The sequence below is a fragment of the Embiotoca jacksoni genome, unplaced genomic scaffold, assembly GCF_022577435.1.
Source record: "Embiotoca jacksoni isolate LCO1_2020_lvr unplaced genomic scaffold, fEmbJac1.0.p SCAF_8, whole genome shotgun sequence".
NCBI classification, from domain to species: Eukaryota; Metazoa; Chordata; class Actinopteri; family Embiotocidae; genus Embiotoca; species Embiotoca jacksoni.
In genome coordinates, this window is record NW_027185436.1 from 13771530 (window position 1) to 13796923 (window position 25394).

At 41.6% G+C, this 25394-nt stretch overlaps 3 protein-coding genes and 1 non-coding gene across 11 annotated transcripts; 2 read left to right on the top strand and 2 right to left on the bottom strand.

Annotated features, from left to right (window-relative positions):
• Nucleotides 1-68: 68 nt before the first annotated feature.
• Nucleotides 69-14739, bottom strand: LOC138215906 (junction-mediating and -regulatory protein-like). 2 transcript variants are annotated; one of them, XM_069178391.1, is made up of 10 exons: nucleotides 13898-14739; nucleotides 10259-10432; nucleotides 6400-6550; nucleotides 5613-5782; nucleotides 5347-5512; nucleotides 4927-5039; nucleotides 3975-4058; nucleotides 3794-3889; nucleotides 3174-3702; nucleotides 69-3074 (listed from the first exon to the last, which is right to left on the bottom strand). In XM_069178391.1, the coding sequence occupies exons 1-10, from the start codon at nucleotides 14729-14731 to the stop codon at nucleotides 2767-2769; spliced, it is 2625 nt and encodes an 874-aa protein (XP_069034492.1). In that variant the 5' UTR covers nucleotides 14732-14739; the 3' UTR covers nucleotides 69-2766. The 2 variants fall into 2 exon arrangements, with proteins under 2 accessions (XP_069034492.1, XP_069034491.1); XM_069178390.1 differs by having other exon boundaries at nucleotides 4927-5096.
• On the top strand, nucleotides 8700-8771 carry trnaq-cug (transfer RNA glutamine (anticodon CUG)). Its single transcript has one exon. It is a non-coding gene; the product is annotated as a tRNA-Gln (tRNA).
• A 2345-nt stretch (nucleotides 14740-17084) lies between the features above and the next one.
• LOC138215909 (betaine--homocysteine S-methyltransferase 1-like) lies at nucleotides 17085-21978 on the bottom strand. Of its 6 annotated transcripts, none has more exons than XM_069178400.1 (9): nucleotides 21808-21978; nucleotides 20874-20926; nucleotides 19832-19964; nucleotides 19611-19723; nucleotides 18933-19124; nucleotides 18693-18840; nucleotides 18426-18608; nucleotides 17847-18075; nucleotides 17085-17711 (listed from the first exon to the last, which is right to left on the bottom strand). In XM_069178400.1, exons 2-9 carry the CDS (start codon nucleotides 20892-20894, stop codon nucleotides 17594-17596), a joined length of 1137 nt encoding a protein of 378 aa, XP_069034501.1. In that variant the 5' UTR covers nucleotides 20895-20926; nucleotides 21808-21978; the 3' UTR covers nucleotides 17085-17593. The 6 variants fall into 6 exon arrangements, with proteins under 6 accessions (XP_069034501.1, XP_069034498.1, XP_069034500.1 ...); XM_069178397.1 differs by having other exon boundaries at nucleotides 20844-20926; XM_069178399.1 differs by having other exon boundaries at nucleotides 20844-20954.
• A 127-nt stretch (nucleotides 21979-22105) lies between these two features.
• Nucleotides 22106-24805, top strand: cenph (centromere protein H). 2 transcript variants are annotated; one of them, XM_069138575.1, is made up of 10 exons: nucleotides 22106-22297; nucleotides 22898-23042; nucleotides 23199-23254; nucleotides 23334-23379; nucleotides 23493-23561; nucleotides 23688-23744; nucleotides 23834-23897; nucleotides 24154-24205; nucleotides 24378-24538; nucleotides 24658-24805. In XM_069138575.1, the coding sequence occupies exons 2-10, from the start codon at nucleotides 22921-22923 to the stop codon at nucleotides 24748-24750; spliced, it is 720 nt and encodes a 239-aa protein (XP_068994676.1). In that variant the 5' UTR covers nucleotides 22106-22297; nucleotides 22898-22920; the 3' UTR covers nucleotides 24751-24805. The 2 variants fall into 2 exon arrangements, with proteins under 2 accessions (XP_068994676.1, XP_068994678.1); XM_069138577.1 differs by lacking the exon at nucleotides 22106-22297 and adding an exon at nucleotides 22360-22464.
• Nucleotides 24806-25394: the final 589 nt, after the last annotated feature.

Sequence of the window (25394 nt, forward strand, 5' to 3'; positions counted from 1 at the left end):
TCTGTTCTGTTTTTTTTTCTTTCTAAACACACATTATTAACTAAATTATTCAGCAGACAATCTCAGAATTTGCTTCACATGGTTTTATTCAAATGCAAGGGCAAGGTTGTAAATAAAAAAATGATTTGAATAAATGAAAATGGTAGGACAAAAGGCAAAAAGGTATTCTTGGAACAGTTTGTCAATACACTACGGTGTAAAAACAACTGCAATGTTTAGTCAATCCATTGTTTTAGTCAATCAAATCTGAATTGACTCACCCTCGAAGCTGTTTCATCCTTTCATTCTCTTTTCTTGTGTTTCTCTATTTTAATATTGCACTTGTCAAGTGACTGACTGGTATTTAGACAAAGGGTCATATGGTCAGCCTGTATGGAAAACAGGCCTCTATAGAAAACGTTCAGAAACAAACATGATTTGGCTGGAAACGCTTTGGGAAAAAAAACAGGATACAAACAAAGTAATAAAATCCAATGAAAAGTCAGAGTTCTCTGAGAGACAAACCGTGTAAAGTTACTTATAGATAAAGGTAAGTGTAAAAGATGTGACGGTCAGTCAGGCGAGAGATAGTTGGTTCAAAGGTGCCACCTTCAGAGCTCACAAAACTTTTGAGCCCACTGTTGGCCATTATTTAGAGATGTAACATAAACCTTGCACGGACATCTTTTGGGAAACATTGTCCTGGTCAGTTACGGAGACATTAAGTCAGTAAAGGTCTGAATTAGGTCAGGGTTAGATCTCGGTCTCATGCTACATGATGAGGGTACCATGGAAGAACATTGTGCTGATAATTACAGAAGGCGAGTGCCTCAGCTTCGCTCTGCCTGGAAAATATGAAACCCTCCAAAGCACTGAACTATTTTCAAGCAGTGACATGTACTGTACATCCGTGCCTGTTTCTTTCCTGCATTAATGTCTGCCTCATGATTAATCTGTGAGCGGCTCTCAACACAAGCATAAGAGGAAAAGCACAAATCTTTGCATCAAAGCTGTCTTAAGTTCATGCTGAAGCTCCTCCTACTCAGAGTTTGGTTCATCAATTCACATCCTTTCGCTTCATGTTATGTTTGTGTGAATTACTGCACTGCTCAGCATCCCACTGGTCATCCCAGACTCTCCTTCCATTATTTAGTTCCAATGTCACAAGTTGTTCAGTGCTTTTAAACGTACTCCACTACTACAGATATACTACAGATATATGTTCCACCAGTGATTAAAACAAAACGTTTACTGTACAGATAAAGTGATTCAGAATTTGTGTTGTGTATGATCAAAGTTCTGAAACCATGTCTGAAACAAATACATGTCAGAAGAGGCTGTGAGAGGATTCACTTTGCCACTGAAATGTTTAGCTGTGAATTTAGAGTGCGAGTCCATGTGTGCACTTGCAACACTGAGTAACCGACCTCCTACTGTGTGCTTCTGCCCACTGAGCGTAGAGAAAGAAATTAGAGAAGATGCAATAAAGGGGAGGAGAGAGAGTGAAAAAATATGGCAGGAGAAGCTGCATCAATCACGACCGCCTGCTCTACAGCTAACACTGACTCCCTACAGCGCTCAGAGAATCGAGCCCACATACAATCCATCATTCAAACAAGCGTGACCGGTTTTCGCAGCTCTTCCGTAACTATCCCACATACGAAGTTTGTGAATCACTGCCCAAGTCTGCCCACGCTTTACAAAGACTATTGACACGAACCGTGACCTCCACCTCGCTAAAGAACCTATGCCAATGACCCCTCTTCTAATCCTCTCCTACTGTATGTGCCCAGCTTCAGATTAGATGGTGTTGTTAGATATGGCAAATCATGATGAATCTACTGTATATCTCCCACCAGTGTAGCCGTATGCTGTGGTGGAACAGATGGGTCGATACATATTCCCTCACCCAGAGACGGGGTGAGAGTCGGGGGGTGGTCAAGGCCTGAAGAGGACAAGAGTGGGGGAGGGGCACAAATCTGGCATCACAGACTAAAGGATTTATAATATTTGTCTGATTAGACAAGCAGTGTTCCTTATTCTGTCTGAGGCTACCACACCCACATGAGACAGGACAAAACCAGAAGGACAACATAGTGAGGCTCAGTCAGAGTCCACTGGCTGATAAAAATAGCAAAGAGGTGATGTTTGATGGTGTGATGGTTCAAAATTTGCACAGTAAATCCAGTGATCCCAGGGTGAGTCATTGTATAATCTTCTTTTCCTTTTTCATTCTCTCACATGATGTCAAATTAGCAACCACACCCATTACATGTTTTCATCGCAGTGACAGTTTCTCTCAGCACTCAGAACTTTTCATATATAGTTTTCAGTTTCACTAATAAGTGTCGGTGCAGTGTGTTGGTGAAACATGTCATATGCAGAGATTTTAAACAGTACAGTTGATCAAAATTAAAACAAAAGATAAAAAAAATGGCAACAGTACAATCTGATTACAAGAATAAAACCACAGTGACAAACAATAGAAATGAAGACACAACTCATGTCCTACATGATGGTGAATGTAGTGTGGAAAACGTATGAACAGATTGACCATAGACCTTTGGAGCATTTGGTGAGTTGGTGACAATTGGTATGACTCTGGCCTTGGCATAGTCACTGGGTACATGTGTGACTGGGCTGTGCGTGCTTGAATGAGTGAGTAACACTGTGTGTTTGTGTGTGTTTACAGTACAGCGCAGCACTCTACAGTGCAGTACAGTACAGTGTGTGCAGTGCCAGAGGGTGCAATCATCTGTGTGCGTGTTATTTGTTGAGCCGAGAACCCTAGCTGTCCCAGTCAGGGCCGGCCAGCCCGTCGTCATCTGAGTCGGACTCTGGCGAGGCCTCCTTGATGCGGCGCAGCGCCTCGTGAATGCTCCTGGTCAGGGGGTCGGTGGAGGCAGGGAGCTCTCCTTTGTCTTTCTTCTCATTACTTGGGATGCGCCTAAGTTTGACCCCCTTGCGAATCTGAGCCAGGATGCTGTTGGGGTCGTCGTCACCGTTTACAGGAGGCAGGGAACGCTGGTCGACCTTCTTCAGATGGAAGGTGCCTCTCTTCAGGGAGGCAAGCACCTCATCCATGGGTGAGCTCACTATATGTAGGGAGAGGAAGACAGACAGTGATTGGCTACTTATAATGAATAAAGTAATGAGCCCAGACAAAATATTATATTACTTAGTGGTCCCAGTACCTCTCCTGCTGTCAGCGTCAAACTCAGGGGTCTTCCTCAGCTTTTTGCGGGCGCTCATCAGTTGGCTGCTGTCAAAAAAGCGAGGGATGAACGGGCCGAGCTGAGAGAGCTCTTCTGCTGCACTCTTCCCATCAGCCTTCTGCCCATGACGGCCCGGGCTCCCAGACGGTGACAACTCCTCCTTCGTTGGCAGGGGAGGTGGAGGGGGTGGTGGAGGAGGGGACGCTAGCAGTGAGGACAAGGAGCAGGGAGAGCAGGAGGAGTCTGCGGTACTGGGAACCGGCAGAGGAGGAAGTGATGCCGTGAGGGCTGTGACGGGCTGAGTGGTGAGCGTGGAGCCGGGGCTGGGGTCCGTCTGCACGCTGGTGCTCAGACACAGCAGCTGGCCCTGCGTCTGGACGCGGACCGGGTCCACACGCTCCTCCCGCTCACTCACGCTACTCAACTCCATGCTTCTTCCTCGCTCTCTTTTTCTGTTGTGAGCCACACGTAGCCGAGTGGACTTCAGGATCACCTGACCCGGGTACCGCTGGAGAAAGACACAAAGATAAACAGGAGTCAATCAGTAAGAAAAAAATTAAGCATGCTGAGATGCGTTCAGTTAATAGGAGGGCACGTACCTGTTTGAAAGTGCGTAGTCTGTCTAGAGTTCTTTGCCTCTCCTGACTTACTCTGCTGCTCCTCCTCTCCTCATCTTCCTCATCGTCATTTTTCAGCTGGAAAATGGGGAGGTTTAGAGCAGGAGGATGCTGATACTGCTTTGATGGTATACACTAACATGATGATAAAAAAAACCTTTACCTGTAAGACATGGTGGGATGCAGAGTCTTTGTGGAAGGTTTGACGTTTCTGCTGTTTCTTAGTGTGGTTGGATACGCAGATCTCCTGCAGAAACATGGGTGAAAAAAACAAAACATCAACACACGGATACACACAGAATCAAATAAACTGCTGCCTCAAAAACTTGTAAGTCAGTGTCATACATCATATTTCAACATATACGAGGGTGGGTCAAAAACTTCAGAGACTGTTCTTGTTGTGTTGTGTTCAGTGTACAGCACTATAATGTGCACAGAGCAGGGGGAGCAGTAGCCTTCTTGAGTAAATATGAGTAAGTATACGAAGTTTGATCAACATCAGAATCTAAGTTACGCATTTTTGTGACGACTGGTTCTAGCGTGTCGGCCATTTCACCATGCACCTGAAACTTGAGCAGAGAGTGCACATTCAAATTTTTGTCAAATCTTAAGGGAGCAGAAAAAAGTTGCAGGGAGCCAAATCTGGTGGGTAGGAGTGATGTGGGATAACAATTGTCTTGATGAGACATTTTTTGTCTTTTCAACTTGCTGTGAGCAGACGAAATCACCAATGCACCCATGCCGGTGGTCACAAAAACACGGGTAACTCAGATGCTTATGTTGATCGACTTAGAAAACGTTCTAACGAAGGTTATAGCTTCTCCCTGCTCCGTGTACGTCGCAGTGCTGCGCACCATTAGCGCACAACTGCAGCAGTTTGTATTATTTTGATCCCCCTTTGTACATTGGTTTAGAGACATTTACTGTGCCTTTCAAATTTTGCTGTAGTTAATATTCAAAGCTTTTGTGTGTCTACAATTACCTCTGCTTGGACATTAAGCCCAGTCGAACACAGAACACACTCCATTTTACATATTGAATAGGACGTACGAACAGCATGTGGAATCCAGGATACACTTCACGAATGAAAACAAGAGTGATTAAAGGACACACACCCGCTTGTTCCTGAGGTAGGAGCGTTTGGCAGTGATGCGCCCCCTTCTTGCCTCCAGCTGTCGAGCGCTGACCTGAAGTCTGCGCAGCTCTTCTCTCTCTGCAGTATCATTCTCTGTAATGTCATCCGCACTTTCAAAGGTGTCATAGTACACCACCTCATCCTGACGCTCTGAAAGCATACATACATTAACACGTAGCCTTATGTGGACGCACAGAGGTACATATCTTTCATGTGCTTGACAGACACTGCACACTGTTAATGTACAGCATGATAATTGAGACGGTCTTGTAGCAGGTTTATGTGCAGTCAACAGTATAGAATAGATTGCAAAATGTAGTGTCGTGTCACGATAATGCAAGGGGCTCATCTTGTAAGCAAACTTTGCCCAAAAAGTAGCAAGTAAATGAATTCAAAATACCTGTCATCTGTCTGCGAATGCTGTCTAGTTGAGCGGTGAGGAGCAGCTCTTCACACTGTAGTATCTCAGCCTGGATGTCATACAGTTGGAGCTGAAGCGCATAGTACTGTGTCTCCATGTGGTCCAAGAGGGCCATCGCATCCTCGCTGCTACACAGACTCCGCATCTGAACGGACAGATCAAAAAACAACGGTCATGAAAACAACTGGGTGTCCCTGTTGGTATGTGCATGTTTGTTTCACATGCTTTTGATTGTACTACCACACCTCATCTCGAAGTGTGTGCTTCCTCTGCTCCAGACAGATCTCCCTGGCTCTCTGGAGCTGTAGGGTTTCCTTTGCGACGGAGTAGCGCAGTCTCTCCATGCGCTCCACTGCCACTGTCCATGAGGATTTACCAAACTTACGCTGGTCCACTTTCATGCGCTCGTACACCCCTACGTATGAGGACAAAACACAACGAACAGGTGGCTGAATGAAACTTCCACACAGTTAAACATGACGTTTGCTCTTGTGAGAGTGAGTCACAAATAGTTGTGTCCTCTGGTACAGTGAGTGGCCTTGTCAACCACAATTTATTCTCCTTTAACGTGATGACCAAAGTCTGACAGGAGTAAAGGTCTCTACGATAACATAGAGGGAGACATCTATTGGCCACATTTGGATATTACAACTTCTATCTTTTCTGTCTGCACTTGAAGCCACTAACTGACTTGATTTTTGATCTGATAAGTGTCAGACAATAAATGGATCAGTCAGTGGTGGAGGAAAAACTGGGATAAGCAGGCTCATTGTAGAGTAACTGCACAGACAGAATCTGCTGGCACAGCTGTTAGATCAATAGGTTGTCCTTGTTTCCTCCTGTCCCTGTCAAAGCATGGTTGTCTGCAGTGCCTCATTAAATCCAAATCACATTAGCCCTGTGATTCAAAACCACACACAGGTCAATAGCACGCCAATGCTGCTGCTATATGTGAGTGTGTGATTTTTCAAAGTCAATCCTCTGCTGCTCTCTTGACTTGCCATTGGCAGTGACAGTCATGGCATGTCGTACCTTTCTGAGCTCTGGCAGTGATCTCAAAGTATTTTACAGTAAACTCCTGGATGCTGAGGACTGCCTCCTGAGCTTTCTTCTGCCAGTCGCAGTCCTCCTTTTTTAGAGCTTCAATTCGCCTTGGACCCATGTAGTCATTCTCCATGGAAATCTGATGAGAGAGGACAAATACATTTGTGTCAGCAAGACTAAAGAGGTCACACCTCAGTGAGAGATTGAACAGATTTAGTTTAGTCCATTTCTTGAAAAATGTACACTTGGGGTATATGTACATGTGGGATTTAGCAGACTGTATACTCTGCTGGATGAGTTATTAAATGATTTCATCTGAAGAGATAAAAAAATAAAGAATGGTGGATCCTATGAACACAACATAGCCAGTGCAGTCTCACGGGGCAAATAGAGGCACATTCATAAAAGTCCAGACCCAGAACACAACACTGCTTCTTTCTCTTTTGAGATTCAGAGTGTTTGGTGGTTGGAACCACAAATGTCACACACATTACTGCCGCTTAGTGGCAGAAGTGAGTGGCCTGAAAAAAACTGATAGAAATGGTTTCTCTGAATGAGTCAAACCGTCATTAGGTGGTGGTTAATATGACAGTTCAGTTCATCAAATGGCTGCATACTATGAGAAACAGGATAAGTTATAAATACACTCTATCACAATGGTTTCACCACATAGAGCAGGCCTGGAGAGGGAGCTGCACTCCAACACATGGCAGCAAAGGCAATTGTCATGGAAATTCTTCTTCTTTTTCAGTTGCAGTTTGCCTGTGCAGGTTACCATATGCACACTCAAAGGCACATGCATACAACTGTTCAAACTTCTTTTTTGTGGGACTAATGGTGCTGACGGATGTGCCCCAAAGGAAATCAATGTCAAAGAATTTAAGATTGAAGAATGTCTATAGTTGTAGTCTGTTTATTTAGAGAAAATATAAAATGATGTAAAGCGATTATTTAAACATTTATAAACAAACTGATTTATAAACCAAACAATTAAAGCCTGTTATATTTCAGTGTTACACATTATCCTTCAATTATTGCACTGCAGAGCCATTCTCTAAGGAGTAAATAACTACAAATGGAATATGACATTACTATCTATCCAGACTAACACAGACAAAATCTTTGGCAATTAACTGAATGATCAACATAGCTAAGGTTGACTAAAATAATATTTAATTAAAGAAAAAAAATCGGAAAAGTTACCCATCAAATGTTCAAGGGGAAAACAGAATGGGCCTATGCAGCACACAAGACAGCAAAGGTTACAGAGGAGCTACCATCTGACCCTACATAACCCTGCTGCAGCTCAGCTCACGGCACTAGTCAGCAGTGCGCCACTGCAATTTTCTGATGCCAGAGTGCCAGCACTCGTTCCTTTGATTTGAATTTCTTTCTGCATTTCTATACATTGTTTAATTCTAGAATTGTTTACATCCAATGATTGTGGATCCACTTTTACATACAATTAACAAAAAAATTAAACACTCTTTAGATTTACTGAGAGGCCATCTTGTGCCCTTGTCAATACACAAGACAATAGGTTATAAGGAAATATAACTGTTTCACAAGAACACCTCAAAAACTGTTTGGACTGATGGTGCTCCCTGAAATCACACTATCTCGGTTATATATGTGGGATTCATCAATATGTTCCATATGTATCAATATTTCTTTATTATCAACATTTTCTTAATGCCAAAACTTAGATTGCTGACAGTTGAAAGAACTTTTATTTTCTTCTTGCTTGTTAGACCCAGTTACCTTCCTAGTTTACCATTTGACACAACAACCTTTTTTTTTTCCATCCAATCATATCTTTCTGATAACTAACTGGCAAAATGTGAGAATGTTGATAAATCTCTGAAATCTTGGTTTACAAGAAAAAATGTCTTAGAGGAAAGAACATATTCTGTATAGATATTACATGGAGAGTACAAATATATTATCTTCTCAACGTGTTACTTTTCTCTGGATATTGAAAAGTAAAAATTGCCTTAATGTAAAAAAATAAACTGTGAACACGTGTGCACACCTGACAGCTGATACAATTTCCAAAATTAACTATTATCCAAACATGCTGGATCATATGAAATATAAAAACAATGGCAAATAATGAAGAATTTGAAAGAACAACACAAAGAAGTGACCAGCAAAAGGAAAAAGGAAAAATTCAGAGGAAGAAGAGCTACAAAAAGCTTTGCTGTGCTTGAACTACTGACACTGTAGGCTATAAATAGACCTGGAAGTACGAGTTTAAAGCTCCCTCTCACCTCCCCATGTGGCTAGATGGTTCCATGGTGTAATGGTTAGCACTCTGGACTCTGAATCCAGCGATCCGAGTTCAAATCTCGGTGGGACCTGCTTATTTTGCAACCCTTTTGTCTTCCTTTCGGGCAAACCCTCACAGGACTCCCCTTGTGCTGACATGTTTGTGAGCTAATTTAATGAACTGCAGTAAAAACCAAAGAGTGCAACCACAGAGAGGCGGAAAGGAAGGCAGTGTGATCCAACAACTGAGTGCTGAAGAAGTGATTTGACAGTAAGCGCAAACATGGATGACTGTCTGACCTGCTACTAGCAGAGTGGGTCAAAGTCTGTCATAGTTTCCATGTTTGAGCTAAAAAATAACATATTTGGGGTGTGATCTGTCTCACTGACCTTTATTTTGTATTTAACACCAATTGTGTACGCGTGATAATCCACTAAAACCAAAAATATTTTCCTCACATTAAAAACAATACACAATATGCTGCTGGTATCATTGTCTTTAGCGGAAACTGGAGGTTCTCACCTCCCTTGAGTCGCTGCAACTGACAACATTTATTCAGCCACACCTAAAATGGAGAGCTTAACTTTGCTCTCCATCTTTCCATTCCTGCTGATTCCAGTAGGTCAGCACCAACCTGTATCTGCAGTAAACCTATAGGATCACATAAAACATGATTAATTCATGTCTCTGTGAGACTGTAGGAAATTGGAGATTCCCGGGGCTCCATTTCAGCTGACAGCGTACCACTCAAGCCACACGTGCCACATCCCATCAGTGCTTCACATACGGAGGAAAATGGATAAAACTGAGAGGAAGGTGTTCACATCCAAGGCTGTGAAATGCTGTGTGTTCTGCTATGCGACGGATGTTAGGGGGTAATGCGATACTGAAAGTCTTCTTGCTGATGGGCTGCTTGTGAGTTGGGGAGCTAAATATAAATGTGCCATCAGTACTGCAATGATTGAACAAAGCTTTTCCACCATTTATCCATTCACCAGCCTCCCTCTTCCCTTCACAATTAGACATGTGTCATCTTGCTCCCACAGTGTTGCATCTTATCAGAATATACAAGATAATTTGTCTTACATGATGAATTATAGTCAAACATTTACATTTACACTGATGCACACATACACACACATAGCCAGCCCTATTTTAAGACGCATGAGAATGTCCTGCGACCATCAATTGTGCTTTCTGACTCTTCCACATCAGTGCCAGTGGAGAAATAAACTGAACCCAGTTCCATCTGCATAATAGCTGACTTCCCAACTATGCTGGTAAAGCATAGAATCTAAGTAACCTCTATGGCCAGACAAAACACATGGTTCATATGATCTGCAACAACCGTCTTCGTCATATTTTCTGTATTTTATCCTCATTGGATGTCTTTTTGGAAGTACTCTGTATCATTTTTGAACAACTGAAATCAACTGTTTATCTATGTTTGTGTGTATACCACAAATCTTGCCAGTAGACCATCGTGACTCAGAGGGCTTGGCAAGTACAAATTCTGTTCTAGCGACAAATTCCTAAAACTGTCCAGATTTACACGGCAAACCTAAAACAGAAGCTTACCTTTATCTGCTGTCTGCGTAGCATTGCTAGTTCCCTCATGTCTCTGAAGGGCTGCAGCAGGTACTGGTACAGCTGCGTGGAGGCCTCCAGCAGACCTCCGTAGGCCTGGTCTTCTTCCTCATACAGCTGTAACAGCTCCACCATACTGTCCATGGCCTTGTGCTTCTCCAGCAGCTGCATCACATACACACAAGAAGTTACTTTTACAATTGCAAACAACTTCCAGACTATCAGAAATAATAAGTAAGACCCTGATAAAAAAGGCATTTGCCAATATCCATATTAAAAGTAGCGGGAGATAGGGGCTTAAAATACATCCCAAAAAATTGGAAGCAAAATTTTTTTTTATTAAATAAAAAAAAAGTGTGTACTGAGCCGATTGTAAGTAGCTGTAATCAGATCAGATGAAATGCAATGTGTTTTCCAACTGGCATTGTGAGTATACAAAGGTGAGAAGAACATACTTAAACACATCTTTTACAGTCACTCAGCACTAAGTAAAAACTTTCACTTCGCTGTGCAACTATGAGGATGCTTTGTATAACTGCAAATAATGGGAGTATATCTGACTGCAGTTTGTCAGCGCATAGACCATGGCTGAGTTAGCCGAGCCGTTCCTGCTGCTGGGAATAAGATCAATACACGCACATTTTTGCCAGACTGATCAATCCTGTAGGCTACCAGCAAACACTAAAATAGACACTAACTCAGCCCTCAAATGGAGTGGGAGGATCGATAGGTCAGCCTGTGTTTATGTATATGAATGTGAGTGCGTGTGTGAAATCCTACAACACAACAGCAGCAAGTGTGTTTAAATGAACTAGAGCCCTGTCACTGCCAACAGAAGAGCTCAGGCTGTGATAAAGAACTGAATAAGATCAGTGCATCTTCCTCCACCGTCAAGATGAATACTCCTTCAAGCGAAACTGGAAACCTCAACTGACAAACATTTATTGAAACAATCGGAGTAAATTAGCTCTAGCTGGTTGCTGCACTTTGTGTGAGACGAATGGCTCTGCTGTTTGATGATTGTTTGGCTCAGGAAGGGCTGCAACGCTTCCTGTCTTTGGTTTTCTGTCTTTTTTTTATTCTAAATATTTGTGTGTGTCTCTGAGCTGTGCAGGGAGTAATGGCAGTGGGTGTGGGACTGAGTGGGTGGAATGACATGTGGGTTACTCGTCTAATACTTCTCGCAGCCTTTTCCCACTGCCAAAAGCAGAGCAGAGAGGAAACGCCTCGGCCAGGAAATCATGTAAACACATTCTTTCTTACTTTTCCAAAAGACAGTAAGCTTACAAACAGATATAAAATGTATCATCATGTGACCTCGCTGTCCATACAGTACTGCTGGAGACATGACCATCTATTCTTTTTAAAAGCATTCATCTTGACTGCTAGATAAGAGTCATAATAAACATGGGATGCAAGTAAATATGTAAATATTCAGTAATTTTACTGTATAATAACTTTTTTTAAATGACTGAATGCAGCACTCGCATGGTGAATGAATATGTTCATATTAGAAGAAATGGTTCAACTAAAATGGTATTTTCTTGGTCAAACCTCCATGTATCAGAAAGATATTTATTCCATAAATACAGGTGACACTGAAAGTTGATCAACCACCCACTGTAATAGCTGGGAGTAATGCTGTGATGCTAATAATTGAACACTCTTCCATTAAAAGTCTGTCTCACTGCTGCTCTCTCAGAGGACTTCTTGCACTGTCTGGCTCCACGAGTCAAGGATGCATTAATCCACCACCATTGATTACCAGGACAATGTGAGAGCCAATGAGCATCAGTATAATGTCTGTTTATATTAAGAGCAGTTAATCAATCACATAGCGGCTACTGGTTTGTAAGAAGAGCAGGTCTGGAGGGTGTATGGAGTCTGGAGCTCATCCTCACCGTTTGTCGGAGTCTGTGTCATGGATACATTATTTAAATTTGGTGCAAGTGTTTGAATATATCATATACATATAGACATGTTTAATAGAGATATTAATTAGTATTATAACTTCAATACCTCTTTTGTAACTATATAACGCATGTAGAGCTCATATTCTCTACCACACATCGACTGTACTGATAAACAAAATAAGTGCAGAAACTTCAAAACATCTTTGTTGTGTGGAGGTTGTGCGTGATAAATCACAACATAGTTTTACAACATTTGCGGGAATAATAATATTATTTTGTTATGTTTTCACCACATGAAGAAGTCTCACTAAATTCATACATTTCTGTGGCCATCAAGACTGATGCTTTTTCACTCCCCTCTGAGCCACAATGAAACCACAGGATGTGCATTCTTGACTTTTATGAATGCTGATTTGTTGAATAACAATGCTGTTTTCGAAGAGAAATATTGCAGCAATAACAAGCCTTATGGAGCACATCTTTCCTGAATCATAAATTTGTCCCAAAATATATTGTCTTTTTCTGAGAAAGATCTATGCATTTTCACCTATATATTCTCCAACTAACAAAGCCTGATGCACAGTGGGAACAAAAGACAGAAATCTAATAACATGGAAGGCCACAGTTAGGTATATGGTGACTGAATAATAAGCACGCTGCAGTTAAATATTGACAGCAGGTAAAGTCATGGTAGCGGGGGCTTTCAGAGAAGATGACTTTGCACATTATTTCGCCATGCCAAGTCTAAAGGTAAAGAAGGGCTTGAAATGTGTTTGTGTGTGGGACCCTCTCAGCTGTGTAAGCAGCAGACAGCAGACATGCAGAGAGGATAATATTCCACAGACGACGCTCTTACAGTTTTTACAAAATCTTCTCTCACCGGCTGGCCAGAGAAGTTGGTCCCTCCACCATATTTAAAGCTACTTCTTCCTAGGAATGGAGCACTTTCCTTGTCTTGGGATTACACTTGGGATTAATAAAGTGTATAAAATCAAAAAAAAAATTAAAAAAAAAAAATCAATAAAGTCAGCGCTCTCACCAGTGTCCAGTTATTGGCTGTATGCTTGTCTTGCCTAAGTGATCATAGAGGTTACATTGTGTTATGCCTTCTTCTACAGTAACTTCCTGTGGCCTCCGTTTCTCCCAGAATTCAGTTCTTTTCATGCTTTGGGGCATGCATGCAAAGCAAGATGACTTTTATTGTTTGATAAAAGTGCACATGCTGACCTTAGGCTGGATGGCTGACAGACTTATGCAGAGAGAATAATGTACACCAAGTTCAATGGAATCTCTGTGAAGTTTGGTGACTACACAGCCATTCATTGTTATTTAGATGGTCCAGACAACTCCATTCAGTTACCCAAAGATTTTGTGTGAATAAAAACCTTATTTCTCATTTAAGAAATTACACAATTAAAGTGATTTTTCAAATATATTTATTTTGTGGTTATATAAATTATAAATATTATCAGGCCAGTATCATATTGTTTACCTTATCTGAGTAACATGCTGCATTATTTTGTACTTATGTTCTGAATGTCTATTAAAATCCCATGTACCTCAGATTAAAGGCTCACGCATCATACTTCCTGACAACCATTCATCATGTTGCACAGCCTCCAGCAGTCTGGTCAGTACTGTTGGTGTTCCAGATGTGCAGACGACGCACACAGTGTCCGTATGGAGGTGATACAGTGGGAGGATGACTAAAACTCACCTCTTGCAGATGTTTTGATTCACGATTGAGCACCTCCTCGTACCCGGACTGCCTCAGCTCGCTCAGGCTCTCGTAGTACTCATCCGGGTCGTCATTTTCTGTGAAGAGAACCTGTGAAAGGATCTTCCACCGACAGGTATCGAGCGCGTGACCCAGGTACACCTGTAAACTGCAACACAGCTCGTCCATTTCGGTTTCGGATAGTTCCGCCGGGCCGAAGAGCACCGTCCACATCCCGGCCGGTTCCTCCGGAAACACCGGGAGGCAGGGCTCCAAGACCGAGTTCACCGAGCACAGTTGCTGGTGGATCGCCCGAAGGTCCTGAAAGGAGAAGAGTCCAGCCCAGCTGCAGTCCTCCCTGCTCAGACTGTCCAGCTCCTCCAGGTCCAGGCCGTCCAGGGAGGGAGACAGCTGGTCCCCTCTCAGTGATTTTAACATCTCGGTGTCGGGACTAACCGGGGAAGCCGCAGATTTAATCACCGTCTGGATTTTGACAGGACTTGGCTTAGGTGGCAGCACGGACTTAGTTTTAGGGCTGCATCCTTTAGCCGCAGCCTCAGTGGCTCCTTTGCCAGGGCTCCTGGATACTTTATCCCTGACGGCACTTTCGGGCCATTTTGTTTTGTCCCCATCCAGGCTAGTCACCTCCGCCGAAGGGTCCCTACCAAAGCTTCTCCTCTGAACCGTCCTGTTGTGACACGTAATGGCAAATTTACCCTCCACTTCATTCCAAGCGACGATAAAAACAAATTTATGCCTCTCCTTCTCCTCAAACGCATTGGGGCGAACGGCTACCCAGCCCGACTCCAGATTATCCTCCATAGTGAAGGACATTTCTGCAAAGTGATGATAAAGATACAGGCGACGGAAGATACGCGGGCGCTAGTTACGAGTAGGATGCAGCGTGGTAAAACGGGCTGCGTTACACAGTTATAACAAAAACAACAAAAATAAATAAATAAAACGTTTTCTCTCCGACGGTATTCTGCTGGAGGGGCTACCCTGCTTCGCTCAAGCGGATGAATTTGGAGCAGTGCGGTGTCATGTCCTATCTCTGGTCCACCTGCCTTCAACTCGGATGTCCGCCCCGTCGGTCCCAGCCTGCAGCCGTTCGCTTCGGGTCACCGACCGCACAAGACTCGGACGCCTAACAAGGCGACCGAGTGTTTACCAGAGCGACGGTCGATCCGCCTGTCAGCTGGGCTCCGTTATTCTCGACCCCTCGGCTCCAGACCTCCCCTCTAATCATGAAATCCAAAAAACAGCGCATCGTAATTCATCGGACTGCGGCCATACGGGAGCGCGGCGAAGGCTTTTGTCCAATGGCGTTGTCAGAAAGGTGAGCATCGTCTCCAAACTCACAACATTACCATGTTTTCTTCATCGTTTTGCCCCAACACATCACAAAACGATGACACCTTCAAGTGCTGCGAGAAATGTCGAAATTCCAAAACACACGCGTTTCATGGCATACGAATATCTAAATAGGAGGACGAGTTAACACTGTAGGTTTATTCAGAAAACATAAAACTGCATGCATATCCGAAAACCACTCTCTTTTCGAGTTCGTCACCCCATGAAAAATGTTTGGCGTTTTTGACTGAGCAATGCCAAATGCCATTTTGCTGCCAAAACTCGATCAATATGAAACAAGTAATGTTACTAATGCTTTTATTGTTACAGGCCATCCTCTTGGAAGTAGTCACGGTCAAGCTGCATTTTAGCAAAATAACGCAAAGAGTAAATTGAGATAATTCTGTTCTGACAGCATTTGAAGGCAACATTAGCATCTTAATTTGAGCAGGGCACGCAGGGACGTGCTGACGTTCAGGGTCGAGCAGCGTGGGATGTTTTGCAAGTAAATAGATGTACTGCACCAAGAACAGTCGGATATGCATGAAAAATAAAAAACAAAAATAAAAAAAAACAGCTCGTTTCGAAATAAATAAATTTGGAAATAAATGAATATCAGTAAACTCTAACAATTAAATAAATACCACATATGGTGCTTTCAGCTCATAAAAAGCTTATTCTATTTCCAGAAAGCCCTGAAATTATGGGATATTAAACAGTTTTACCAGCCAACCATCTATCCCAGCTTATCCCTCTAGAGGGAGGTCTGGAACCTGTCCCAGCTGAGTAAGAGAGGCGGGGAACATCATGTTCAGGTCACCAGTCAATCACAGGGCTGACAGAGAGTCAGACCACCATTTAAAACTTACATTCACACCACCTACATCAGCATTTTAGAGTTTCCACTTAATCTAACTTGCAGATTTACCAGCCACTATGAAGACAAATGCATTATTGATGAGATGTAATCTAAAAATAATTGATCCCAAAACCAATAAAGTGATCCTGAACAAATAAATGGAGTATAAAAAATGTCAGGTAGCCACAGAAAGATGCCCTAAGCCATCTGGTTCAGTGAAGAGCTGTGGGAGAGAGCCGCCATTGAACAGTGCTTATTGTTTATGCACATTGGCTGGAGCGTTTCGGAGGACAGGAATGCAAAATGTCAATCTCCTTTAATGGTCACAGCCTTGAGACAGATAAAAGTGAATCCCTCACCAGCCACTGGTGGCATTACTTTTAATGATGCTAAGAGAAATGGCTTATTAAGAGTTTACTTCTGCTTCAATGAGCCTGGAACATGATCTTTAGCACAGTTTGTTTGCATTGTTAAATAGAGCCCTGGTGTCCCTCTCAAATTCAGTAGCTTTTTACCAAATGTATTTCTTTATTAACATATTATAAAGACACTGACACAAACATTTGGGCGTTCCTGACATATCACGTTCACAAGAAAGGGAGGGACATGAGGTCACAGTAATCTTGACCTTTGAATCAGTTCATCCTAAAGTCTAAATTAAGGTTAGTACCAAATATGAAGAAATTCCCAGAAGATATTGTGTTCATGAGAATTGGATGGCCAGATGAATAACCTGAAACATGCCTTATCTAATCCAACCCTCATGTGAAAGCATTAGCTTTGGTAGATACTGTAATAACATTAATGGCAGTGAAAGGCTACTTCACATGGGAATAGAAAATGTTTGCCATTCAGAATAAAAGCAGAGCAGCAGAAGTTTTGTGTACTTCAAAGTAAAAGTTTGACTCCCCTCCTCCCCCCAACTTTTTTTTTTTCTCAGACATTTGTGACCCACTCAACATTGCAAACCACCAGTTGAGGACGATGGGTAACATTTATTAACATACAGTACAGTCAACAAAATCCACCAACATGAATACAACTTAAACTGAAACTTAGTTAGTAAAATCAGCTAAAAAAAACTTAAAATTCTCGAGTAAATTGAAACTACCGGAAGATTTGTAGCATTAAATTAAGACAGTTTGGTTTGATTTGCTTACAACATTTAGTATTATTAAATTATTTTGTAATTTATTTTTTTTGTGTTGATTCAACCCATTTTGTCATCATTATCATATGCTGTGTCTGATTTATTCAATGTCATTTCTGTTGTCACTGATGCCTGCTCTGTTCTGTCCAGGTCTTGCTGCTGCTGCTCTCCCTGTCTTAGGCTTTCCATGTAAGCACATCAAAGGGTAGGGAGGTCCCAGAACAGAGCCATAACACCAAATGTAACCAATGCACATGCAATAAAAACTTTCTTTGACTAAAGTGGTTTGTGACTGAACTAAATTGAGCAAGTGTAAAAATTTCAATACAAGTGATTATGTCGGTATGTTAAACTTCAGCTGTTGTTCATAATTGTCAGCTGGTGTGGTCATGGAAGGGCATGTGGGACGTCCGGAAGCAGGCAAGAGGTTCTCCCAGTACTCTCGACGAGCCCTAAGACAAAAGTTTTTGCTTAGTAAGTTATAATTCTAAAACTGTACTGTCTTCTGTCCAAATGTTTAATTTTGAAGCCTGAAATGAAAAGAGCTGACTCATATTTACAGTCGCTGTGTTTCTGTTCAGTCTTACCTGGCCCTGACCCAGGGTTTAGTGTGCATCTCCAGAGCAGATCCCCAGAGTCCGTGCTTCTCTGAAGCTGGTGGGAGGAATCCTCTCTCTGCAGCCAGCTCTTCTGCTAGAGCTCTGATATGGTATGGCTCAAATCCACAGCAGCCACCAATGTAGCGAATTCCTGCATTGTAAGCCTCTCTGGCATATTTATGGATGTCCCAGCGGGTCATTGCTCTGGTCTCCAGTGCTGAGAGGAAAGAGGAGTAAAATATTTATGTCAGGGCATTTTGTTAGAGGTGCTTTCATCAATCTACACAGTATATGAGGAGTTTAATGCATGCACTCTACATTTATATACCTGACTTGTTAAGACCTACGTTGAATATACAAATACAGTTTGCAAACTAAAAAAAAAAACACATTCCTATTATTATTTAAAATGCATACGTGAATAACAGCAAATGTGCATTTATACACATATTCATTGTTTTGAATTCTTCAAACCTTATTGATATTTTTGCCATATTTTTGAGACATTTGCATTTTTTAGTTGGTCATTTTTCATTATTTTGCACAAAAAAGTATAGCAATGCGAACCAAAAGGGTACTCAGGTAGGCTGGTGTATCCACCAATGTTGCACTCTGGTGTGTGAAAGCCCAGCGGCTGGATCATGAAATGCGCTTTAAGACCAGCCCCCTCCAATCCCTTTTTCATCAGCTTGACTGTACGAACACACGTGAGAGGGTCCAGGTGGCAGTTTACTCCAACAATGTCTGCTCCTGCACATAGATATAAACATTTAGAAGAACAAATTCAGCAAAGAACTGCCACATACGATCTAAAAACTTCACAAGTTAGGGTACCAGCTTTGACCAGCCTGACGGCACACTCCCCAACTGGGACTCCATCCATATCTCCATGAGGGGAGATGCACAGTGTTGCAGCCACAGTTTTACCGCTGGTTTTCAGCACTTCCACTGCCCACACTGCCTCTTCCACATGATCAACAAACTGCAGGAAAAATGTGCACTGAATCATCAAAACCGTCTCTGCATATGGATACTATTTATGTACAGCTACTGTACACAAGGTGCTGCTCTTACCTCCACTATGAGGAAATCAATGTCCTTTTTGAGAAAGTCATCCATTTGTTTCTTAAAGATGGCTTTGACCTCAGTCTCACTGTGGCTCTTCACATAACAGGGAGTCTTAGACACGCACCCAGCGACCAGTGCACCACCCTCATTGGCCACCTCTCTGGCCAGGTCGCAGGCTGCCTCATTGATCTGGGCCCCCTGAATCAGATGAGAAAAGATTGAGGTGATAATGTAAGGATGACTTTTACCATCTCATGATTTTCTAATGTAATTGCTTTTTTTGTTTTGTTATGGCCCGGCTCGGTGACCATAACAAATGACTAGGCACGCGGAGGATTAAACTAAGATAATGTGTTTATTTAATCAAAAATGAACAAACGTGTCTACAGAACGGTTCTAACCAAAGTGCTTAGCAAAGAAAACATGCTGTCCAGGGAACTATAGCAACGTGAAACTCAAAAGGTCTGGCACAGCTTGACGTAGTGCCAGGGGAACAGAAGTCCCCAGACTGTTGGAGGTGGCGGCTTTTAAGCAACCTGGAGACAGTGGCTAGCTGCCTCCAGTCGCTCTGATGACTCCACAGCCAATCCAGGAACCAGTGGTGCTGGAAAACAGAAACAAAGGAGAACACACAAGCCCTAGTAGAGGAGTAGAGGCCCCTGTGGCCATAACAGTTTTACTAACAGTAATGTTGGCGACATTGCCACTGATCTCCAGTTTATCCTCGCTGCAGTAGAAGGTGAATGTCTGCAGCACATTGGCTCCTGCTCTCAGAAACTCCCTGTGCAGCTGCCGCACTGAAAGAGACACAAATGACTTGAATCAATGCGAAAAAAACAGACAAAAATACATTATTTAACACATACGGTGTTACTTTGATAAAGGACAGAGACTTTGACATGTACCTGCTTCAGGATGTTCCACCGCAGCCTCTGGTGTCCAGTCTCCTGCCTTCACATAGCCACGGCGCTCCAGCTGCAGCACATAACCTCCATCTCCTATGATCACCTCCCCAGCATTTAGGCGCTCTAAAATACCCTGAAAGAACACATACAAACACAAACACAATCAAGACTACAGAACAAAAAAACTAAAATTTGTGCACAGACACCTCTTCTGATGTCCAATTACTGATATTATTTATAGTCTCAATAAGTAGACCAACATGGTATACATTGCATTTTCTGCGATTTCTTTGAGATAATATTGAAGACGTTTCCAAGCATAGACTGAACAGCATGTAGCCTATAAAACACCTTGCTCTTCCACAGAGCATGACCTGATGCGACTTCTTTAGATTTTCCTACCCACTTGAAAGGGAAGGGTGAGGCGAGAGGGATTCAGTGGGTTGCAATCTGCAATCTCACCACATGGTACAACTAAATCCTACACAATGCTCCTTTAAAATCAACCCAGTCAAATCAAATCATCTCTGAGAAAACTAATAAAAGTATGATAAATAAACCTCAAATCTGCAGCTAATATTCTATGTGTTGTTATTTATGTTTTATTATAATATATTCCGATTAGGGTTAGGGTTAAAGAGCACACACACCATGTACCATCTGCATGGTGTTTACATAGTTGTTAATTAACTTGGATGCAATAGACTTTCCCCTTTGACTTCTGTCCAAAAGCAGCAGCAATAATATGGCAATGTTTCACCTTTTCCTGTTGTAAAATGCTGCATTACACATTCAATTACTTGACTGTGGATTAAATGGCAAATTTCAAGTAATTCCAGTTTAATATTAAAATGTTGGTCACACTGGTATGTTGGCAAAACGTGTGAGAATGGTGAGATCCAACATAAATTGTTAAACAGGGCACAGTTTACAAAACGAACAGCTAACATCAATGCCATTATTAATTTCTTTGTAGAAGAAGGATCTTTGAGGAATAATAGCGATGAATGACCTTAAGAGACGCCTGCTTTAACACACACACCTTTCTCTTCTTGCTCTCCATGGCTGTCACCACCTCGGACTGCAATATTCAGCCTGCACAGACAGCAACGGGCACGTCACACTGAAATGATCACAATAATCTCGCGAGATTAAGAGTAGGCTATATTAAAGAAAGTTTAGCAGCGACAGAGTGTTTTGTTTCGTACGATATGTACATGAATTGACCCTGGACGACGATTGTTTCTATCTCTGAACTTTATGAACGTACCTGTGATATACAACACGCTCTGTTATCAGGAAGGCGAATTTTACACACGCTGCATCTGTATATACAACCTAACGTTGTCACTCTGGACCAATCACAGTTAAGCACGGGTCCTCAGCCAATAGGAACGGTTGTAGCCATGTCATTACGGTAACTGTCATCAACACATCTCATCGGTACAGTCTATGCGAATATTACACAATGAACGCTACCCAGACCTGTGTTCTTGTAATGCCTGCATGTTTATTATCATACACAGTTTAAAAAAAATATATAAATGCATGCACAGCTGCTGCCTTCCTCCGAAAACAACGTCTCCCTCCTCGGCTTTCCGGGCGAGATGATCATATAAAATGAGTAAAAACAAAACAGTAGATTTAGAGCCAGCTGTGTATGGACGTGAATATGCTGAAATATATGCTGTGCTATTGTTATCTCAAACCACACACTTTTGTGAGGTGTTTTGAAACAGCTGCCACCATAAACACAACATCTGAATATGAAATTTCGCACTAGCAGGGCTTTTACACACAAGCAGCAACGTTTCAGCCTCAGACTCTGAGATCACAAACTCACGCTGCCGGATAAATGAATCCACAAAACACAGACCTAAATGAGATAACTGTGAGGAATCACAACTTGTGTGCCTAAAAACACAATGCAATAAATTCAACAGGCAGCAGAGAACTTTGAAAAATAATTTACTTACCAATAGACATCCTCATCACTGTCGTTTTGCGACTTTCCGCACTCGGTCGTTTATGGAGTAAAAAAACGAAGCAGCACGACACACATCCACTTATTCATACAAAGTTATTGAAATTTTGAGTGTTTCCATTTGATTTTTGTTTCCCCCATATGAAAACACCTTTCTCTTCGTAATCTCAGCCAGCAGGGTGCGCTGCATGATTTATTTGGAGACAGACAGAGCAGGCGCGTCATAATACGTCACTTCCTGGCGGGGAACTGGTGTTGTTTTTAATCTGAATGCGAATCCAGCAACCAAAAATAGCGCCGCGCAAAACGTCTCAACAAAGCGCGTGTTACAAGGGATGAAAACGCTTGAAAAGAAAGTCCCAGATTTTCAAACTTTATTTAGCAGTCACAACAACGGAGGCTCGTTTATGTACCAGTGAAGTGGCAGTTTAGTGGCGCTGCGTTTATTTGAATTAAAGCAACGTTGACCGCATTCAAAAAAGGTGAGATGTTTTAAAAGGCCTACGTAGTGTAATCGTTTAGTTAATGCATGCTTAAAGTAAGCTGGTAACGTGTTAAGATCATGAACCCCTGGATATTTTTACTTGACTATTACATGTATTACATTTGACTAACGTGCGCGATCTCGTGAATCCAGCTGCTTCGCAAGGTAAACAGCTGTTTACTACCTCCTTTGTAAATTAAGTTTTTTTTTTTTTACATACAACACGTATACTTACACCACTAAGAATTATTGTAGATAAACGTTATCCTTGTAAAGCAGCTTTTAAGGTCTCCTTATGTATTGATGCAATACTAAACACCATTATTGAATACGATATATCATGATATATCTAAGTGAGCCACCCACACCCACTGAGTCACTGTTTCCATTTATGTAGACTCGATCATTCGTTTCAGACAGCTGTATTGCCACTTTCAGATTAAACTTTTCTCTAATTTGACATTCAGTATCTTTTTCAATCATGTTTTTCTTTGATATTAGTTCTAAAACTAAAGATTTTCAGTAGCATGTGAGTATAGCTTTTTATTTTGGATCAAAACAAGGTGGTCTCTCACAAACTTTCTCTTTGTCCCTCCAGGCACCTTCACACACTGCTTAGTGATGGACCCATCCAACAACGAGGGGATCCTTAATCACACGATGGAGACTGTGATGCTGAATGAAGCACCTGCTCCTCACAGCTCCACCGGACAGAAGGAAGCCGCTCCTCCAGACATGCTCAGGTTCTTACTCTTCATCTGCCTTAAAACATCCTCCATATCTCTAGAACTCGTCCTGTTATTGATGAATCACATCCCAACACCAGTGTTTAAGATCAACTTTAATCTAGTGTTATCATGCACATTACCTCTTGTCAAAGACAGTTCCTTTCTTTTCAGAATAAAACAGCAGATGTCCAACCAGTGTTTTCAGATGGAAGTACAGCTTCAAGCAGGTAAATAATAAGGTCCATTATTTCATCAAACTGTATATCCAGTATGTCCAAAACATTTATTTCAAGTTGCCCACAACAGGAAAAAGTGAAAGATCGTGCAGCACATCTGAAGTAGAGAGAGACTTGTGAGTATTTGAAATTTATTTCGATATGGATCCAGAATTTAAGCCAAATGTTATATGTCAGTGAATTTCAGAACTTAAAGTCTTTATACATGTTTTTGTACTAACTGTTGCAGGCCAGATTACATCAATGTGCTTGAAAGGGCAAAGACGCTTAATTTTAACAGCGCGTTGTCACTGCACAGGTAAACAGATGCTTTCATTTTTATTTTTGTTGTTGTATTATCATAAAAAAGAAAATATGAAATTGAGGCAGTGAACTTTTATTTGATTAAAACTGACAAATCATTGCTTTAACTGGTGTCTTTCAGAATGCAAATGTGGAGCGCGATTGGAGAAAAGATGAAACTGGCTGATTCAGAAACAGAGTAAGTCCATTCACAACATATTGAAACAACCTACATGCATCTATTTTGGATATTTTGATAATTGTGTCAAACCCTTGTGTTGTCCTCAGTGCCCTGAAGGCCATAGGTGATCACTGCATGGCTCTTTGTTCTCGCATAAAACAACTTCAGCAAGTAAGTAGCCTCGTCATCCATTATGTATCAATCATTCCAGTGTTTGCGTTGTTATTGCCATTCTTTAAAAAAAAAATTTGTCTATAAAATAGTTTTGACATCAGATAAAATGGTTTGTTGTTAGTATATTTGAAAGGAGGAATTTATTCTTAAAGTCGACAGCTAATGCTTCATTGCAAGGATGGCTGTTGTGAAGTTAAAGCGCTGCATCAAATTGATAGTGTTTCATACTCAAATCCTTCTTGATTTTCAACAGGAGACAAGAAATCTTCAAGATGAAATTACAGAAATACAGAAGCAAAGACTTGGTATGTTGCAAAGAGAAGAAATTCAAAGACCTTTGGTGATGGAGTTTTTTCCCTGCTCTGTGTGCTTGACAAATGACTAACAATGGGTTCTCACACTGGTCATGTATGAATTTATATTAGCTAACTGTTCTGACAATATGTTAAGTTAGTCTCTGATATGTTTTGTGTGTAGATATGAAACGGCTCACACATGATAAAATGAAAACAATCGAAGATTTGGCTTCAAAGAAGGAGCACCCAGATACACAGATGCACAAAGCTGCGTTGGAGAAAGGCAAAGCAAACCTGGAGAAATATAAAAAGATGGCCATCATGACACAGAACGTCCTCAGGGTAAATTCTGCCGAAACTGTAACAGAAAAGTCATCGTCTGTTGGTACAATGTTTGAGAACTGTTCATGCATTCGACAGAAATAGTAGATAGTGAATTAATGTGTGTTTTTTCTCTTCAGGGCATCCTCTTGGCCTGTAAAGTCAACTGGCTGGATGATCCCAAACTTCGAGGCATCGCCATGACACTGGAGGAGTTTCCTATCTCTGACTAGAGAAAGAATTAATTGATCTCAATTACTTTTCTGTATTTTATTGTGAAATAAACAATCTAACTGTTAAAACTAGTATTTGTTTTGTTTGGAAAATAGTCCCGCTCCCACTAGAGGATTACCCGTGAAGTGAGGAAAATGTTTAAATCTGCTGCACATCATGTTAGTATGATGGCGTACTTGGGACAATATCAAATACAAAGAAAGAAATGGAGACGGGGTAATATTTCAAGTTTAAAGTTGTAAATTTATTAACAACAAAAATAATGTGTTGCTCTGGCGATCAGACAAGTGTAAAAAAAAATGGATGAATAGATTCTCAGAGATTACATCATAAATATGCAAGAATAAACTTTGTTTTCTCCTGACTACGCCCCACAGCAGTGTCCATTCATAGTCCTGATGCCTATGATAATGTAGTGAATCTGGGCTAAAGTCAAGAGTGTCTATTGCTAAATCCAGTTTCAAAGTATAATTTGATTAGGTCATCCCATGCAGGCATAATACACAGCAAGCGGTGGCATTTGTGGTTTGATAAGGTTGATCCAACCTTGCAAAATGAGGTGATGTTTGAGTTGTTTAAAATGCGGCACCTTTCGTAGAGGTTGGTGCCGGAGGTAAGCACACTCTAAACTCCAAACCTCTGC

Coding starts and splice junctions, on each gene's coding strand:
- LOC138215909 (XM_069178397.1), bottom strand. CDS start 20,894: ATGGAGAGCAAGAAGAGAAAGGTGTGTGTGTTAAAGCAGGCGTCTCTT. Junction 19,724..19,831: donor GGTGGAACATCCTGAAGCAG/GTACATGTCAAA, acceptor TGTCTCTTTCAG/TGCGGCAGCTGCACAGGGAG. Junction 18,841..18,932: donor TTGATTTCCTCATAGTGGAG/GTAAGAGCAGCA, acceptor TTTTTCCTGCAG/TTTGTTGATCATGTGGAAGA.
- cenph (XM_069138575.1), top strand. CDS start 22,921: ATGGACCCATCCAACAACGAGGGGATCCTTAATCACACGATGGAGACT. Junction 23,043..23,198: donor GCTCCTCCAGACATGCTCAG/GTTCTTACTCTT, acceptor CTTTCTTTTCAG/AATAAAACAGCAGATGTCCA. Junction 24,206..24,377: donor AATACAGAAGCAAAGACTTG/GTATGTTGCAAA, acceptor TTTTGTGTGTAG/ATATGAAACGGCTCACACAT.
- LOC138215906 (XM_069178390.1), bottom strand. CDS start 14,731: ATGTCCTTCACTATGGAGGATAATCTGGAGTCGGGCTGGGTAGCCGTT. Junction 5,513..5,612: donor AGCACACACTTCGAGATGAG/GTGTGGTAGTAC, acceptor CTGTCCGTTCAG/ATGCGGAGTCTGTGTAGCAG. Junction 3,703..3,793: donor GACTACGCACTTTCAAACAG/GTACGTGCCCTC, acceptor GTCTTTCTCCAG/CGGTACCCGGGTCAGGTGAT.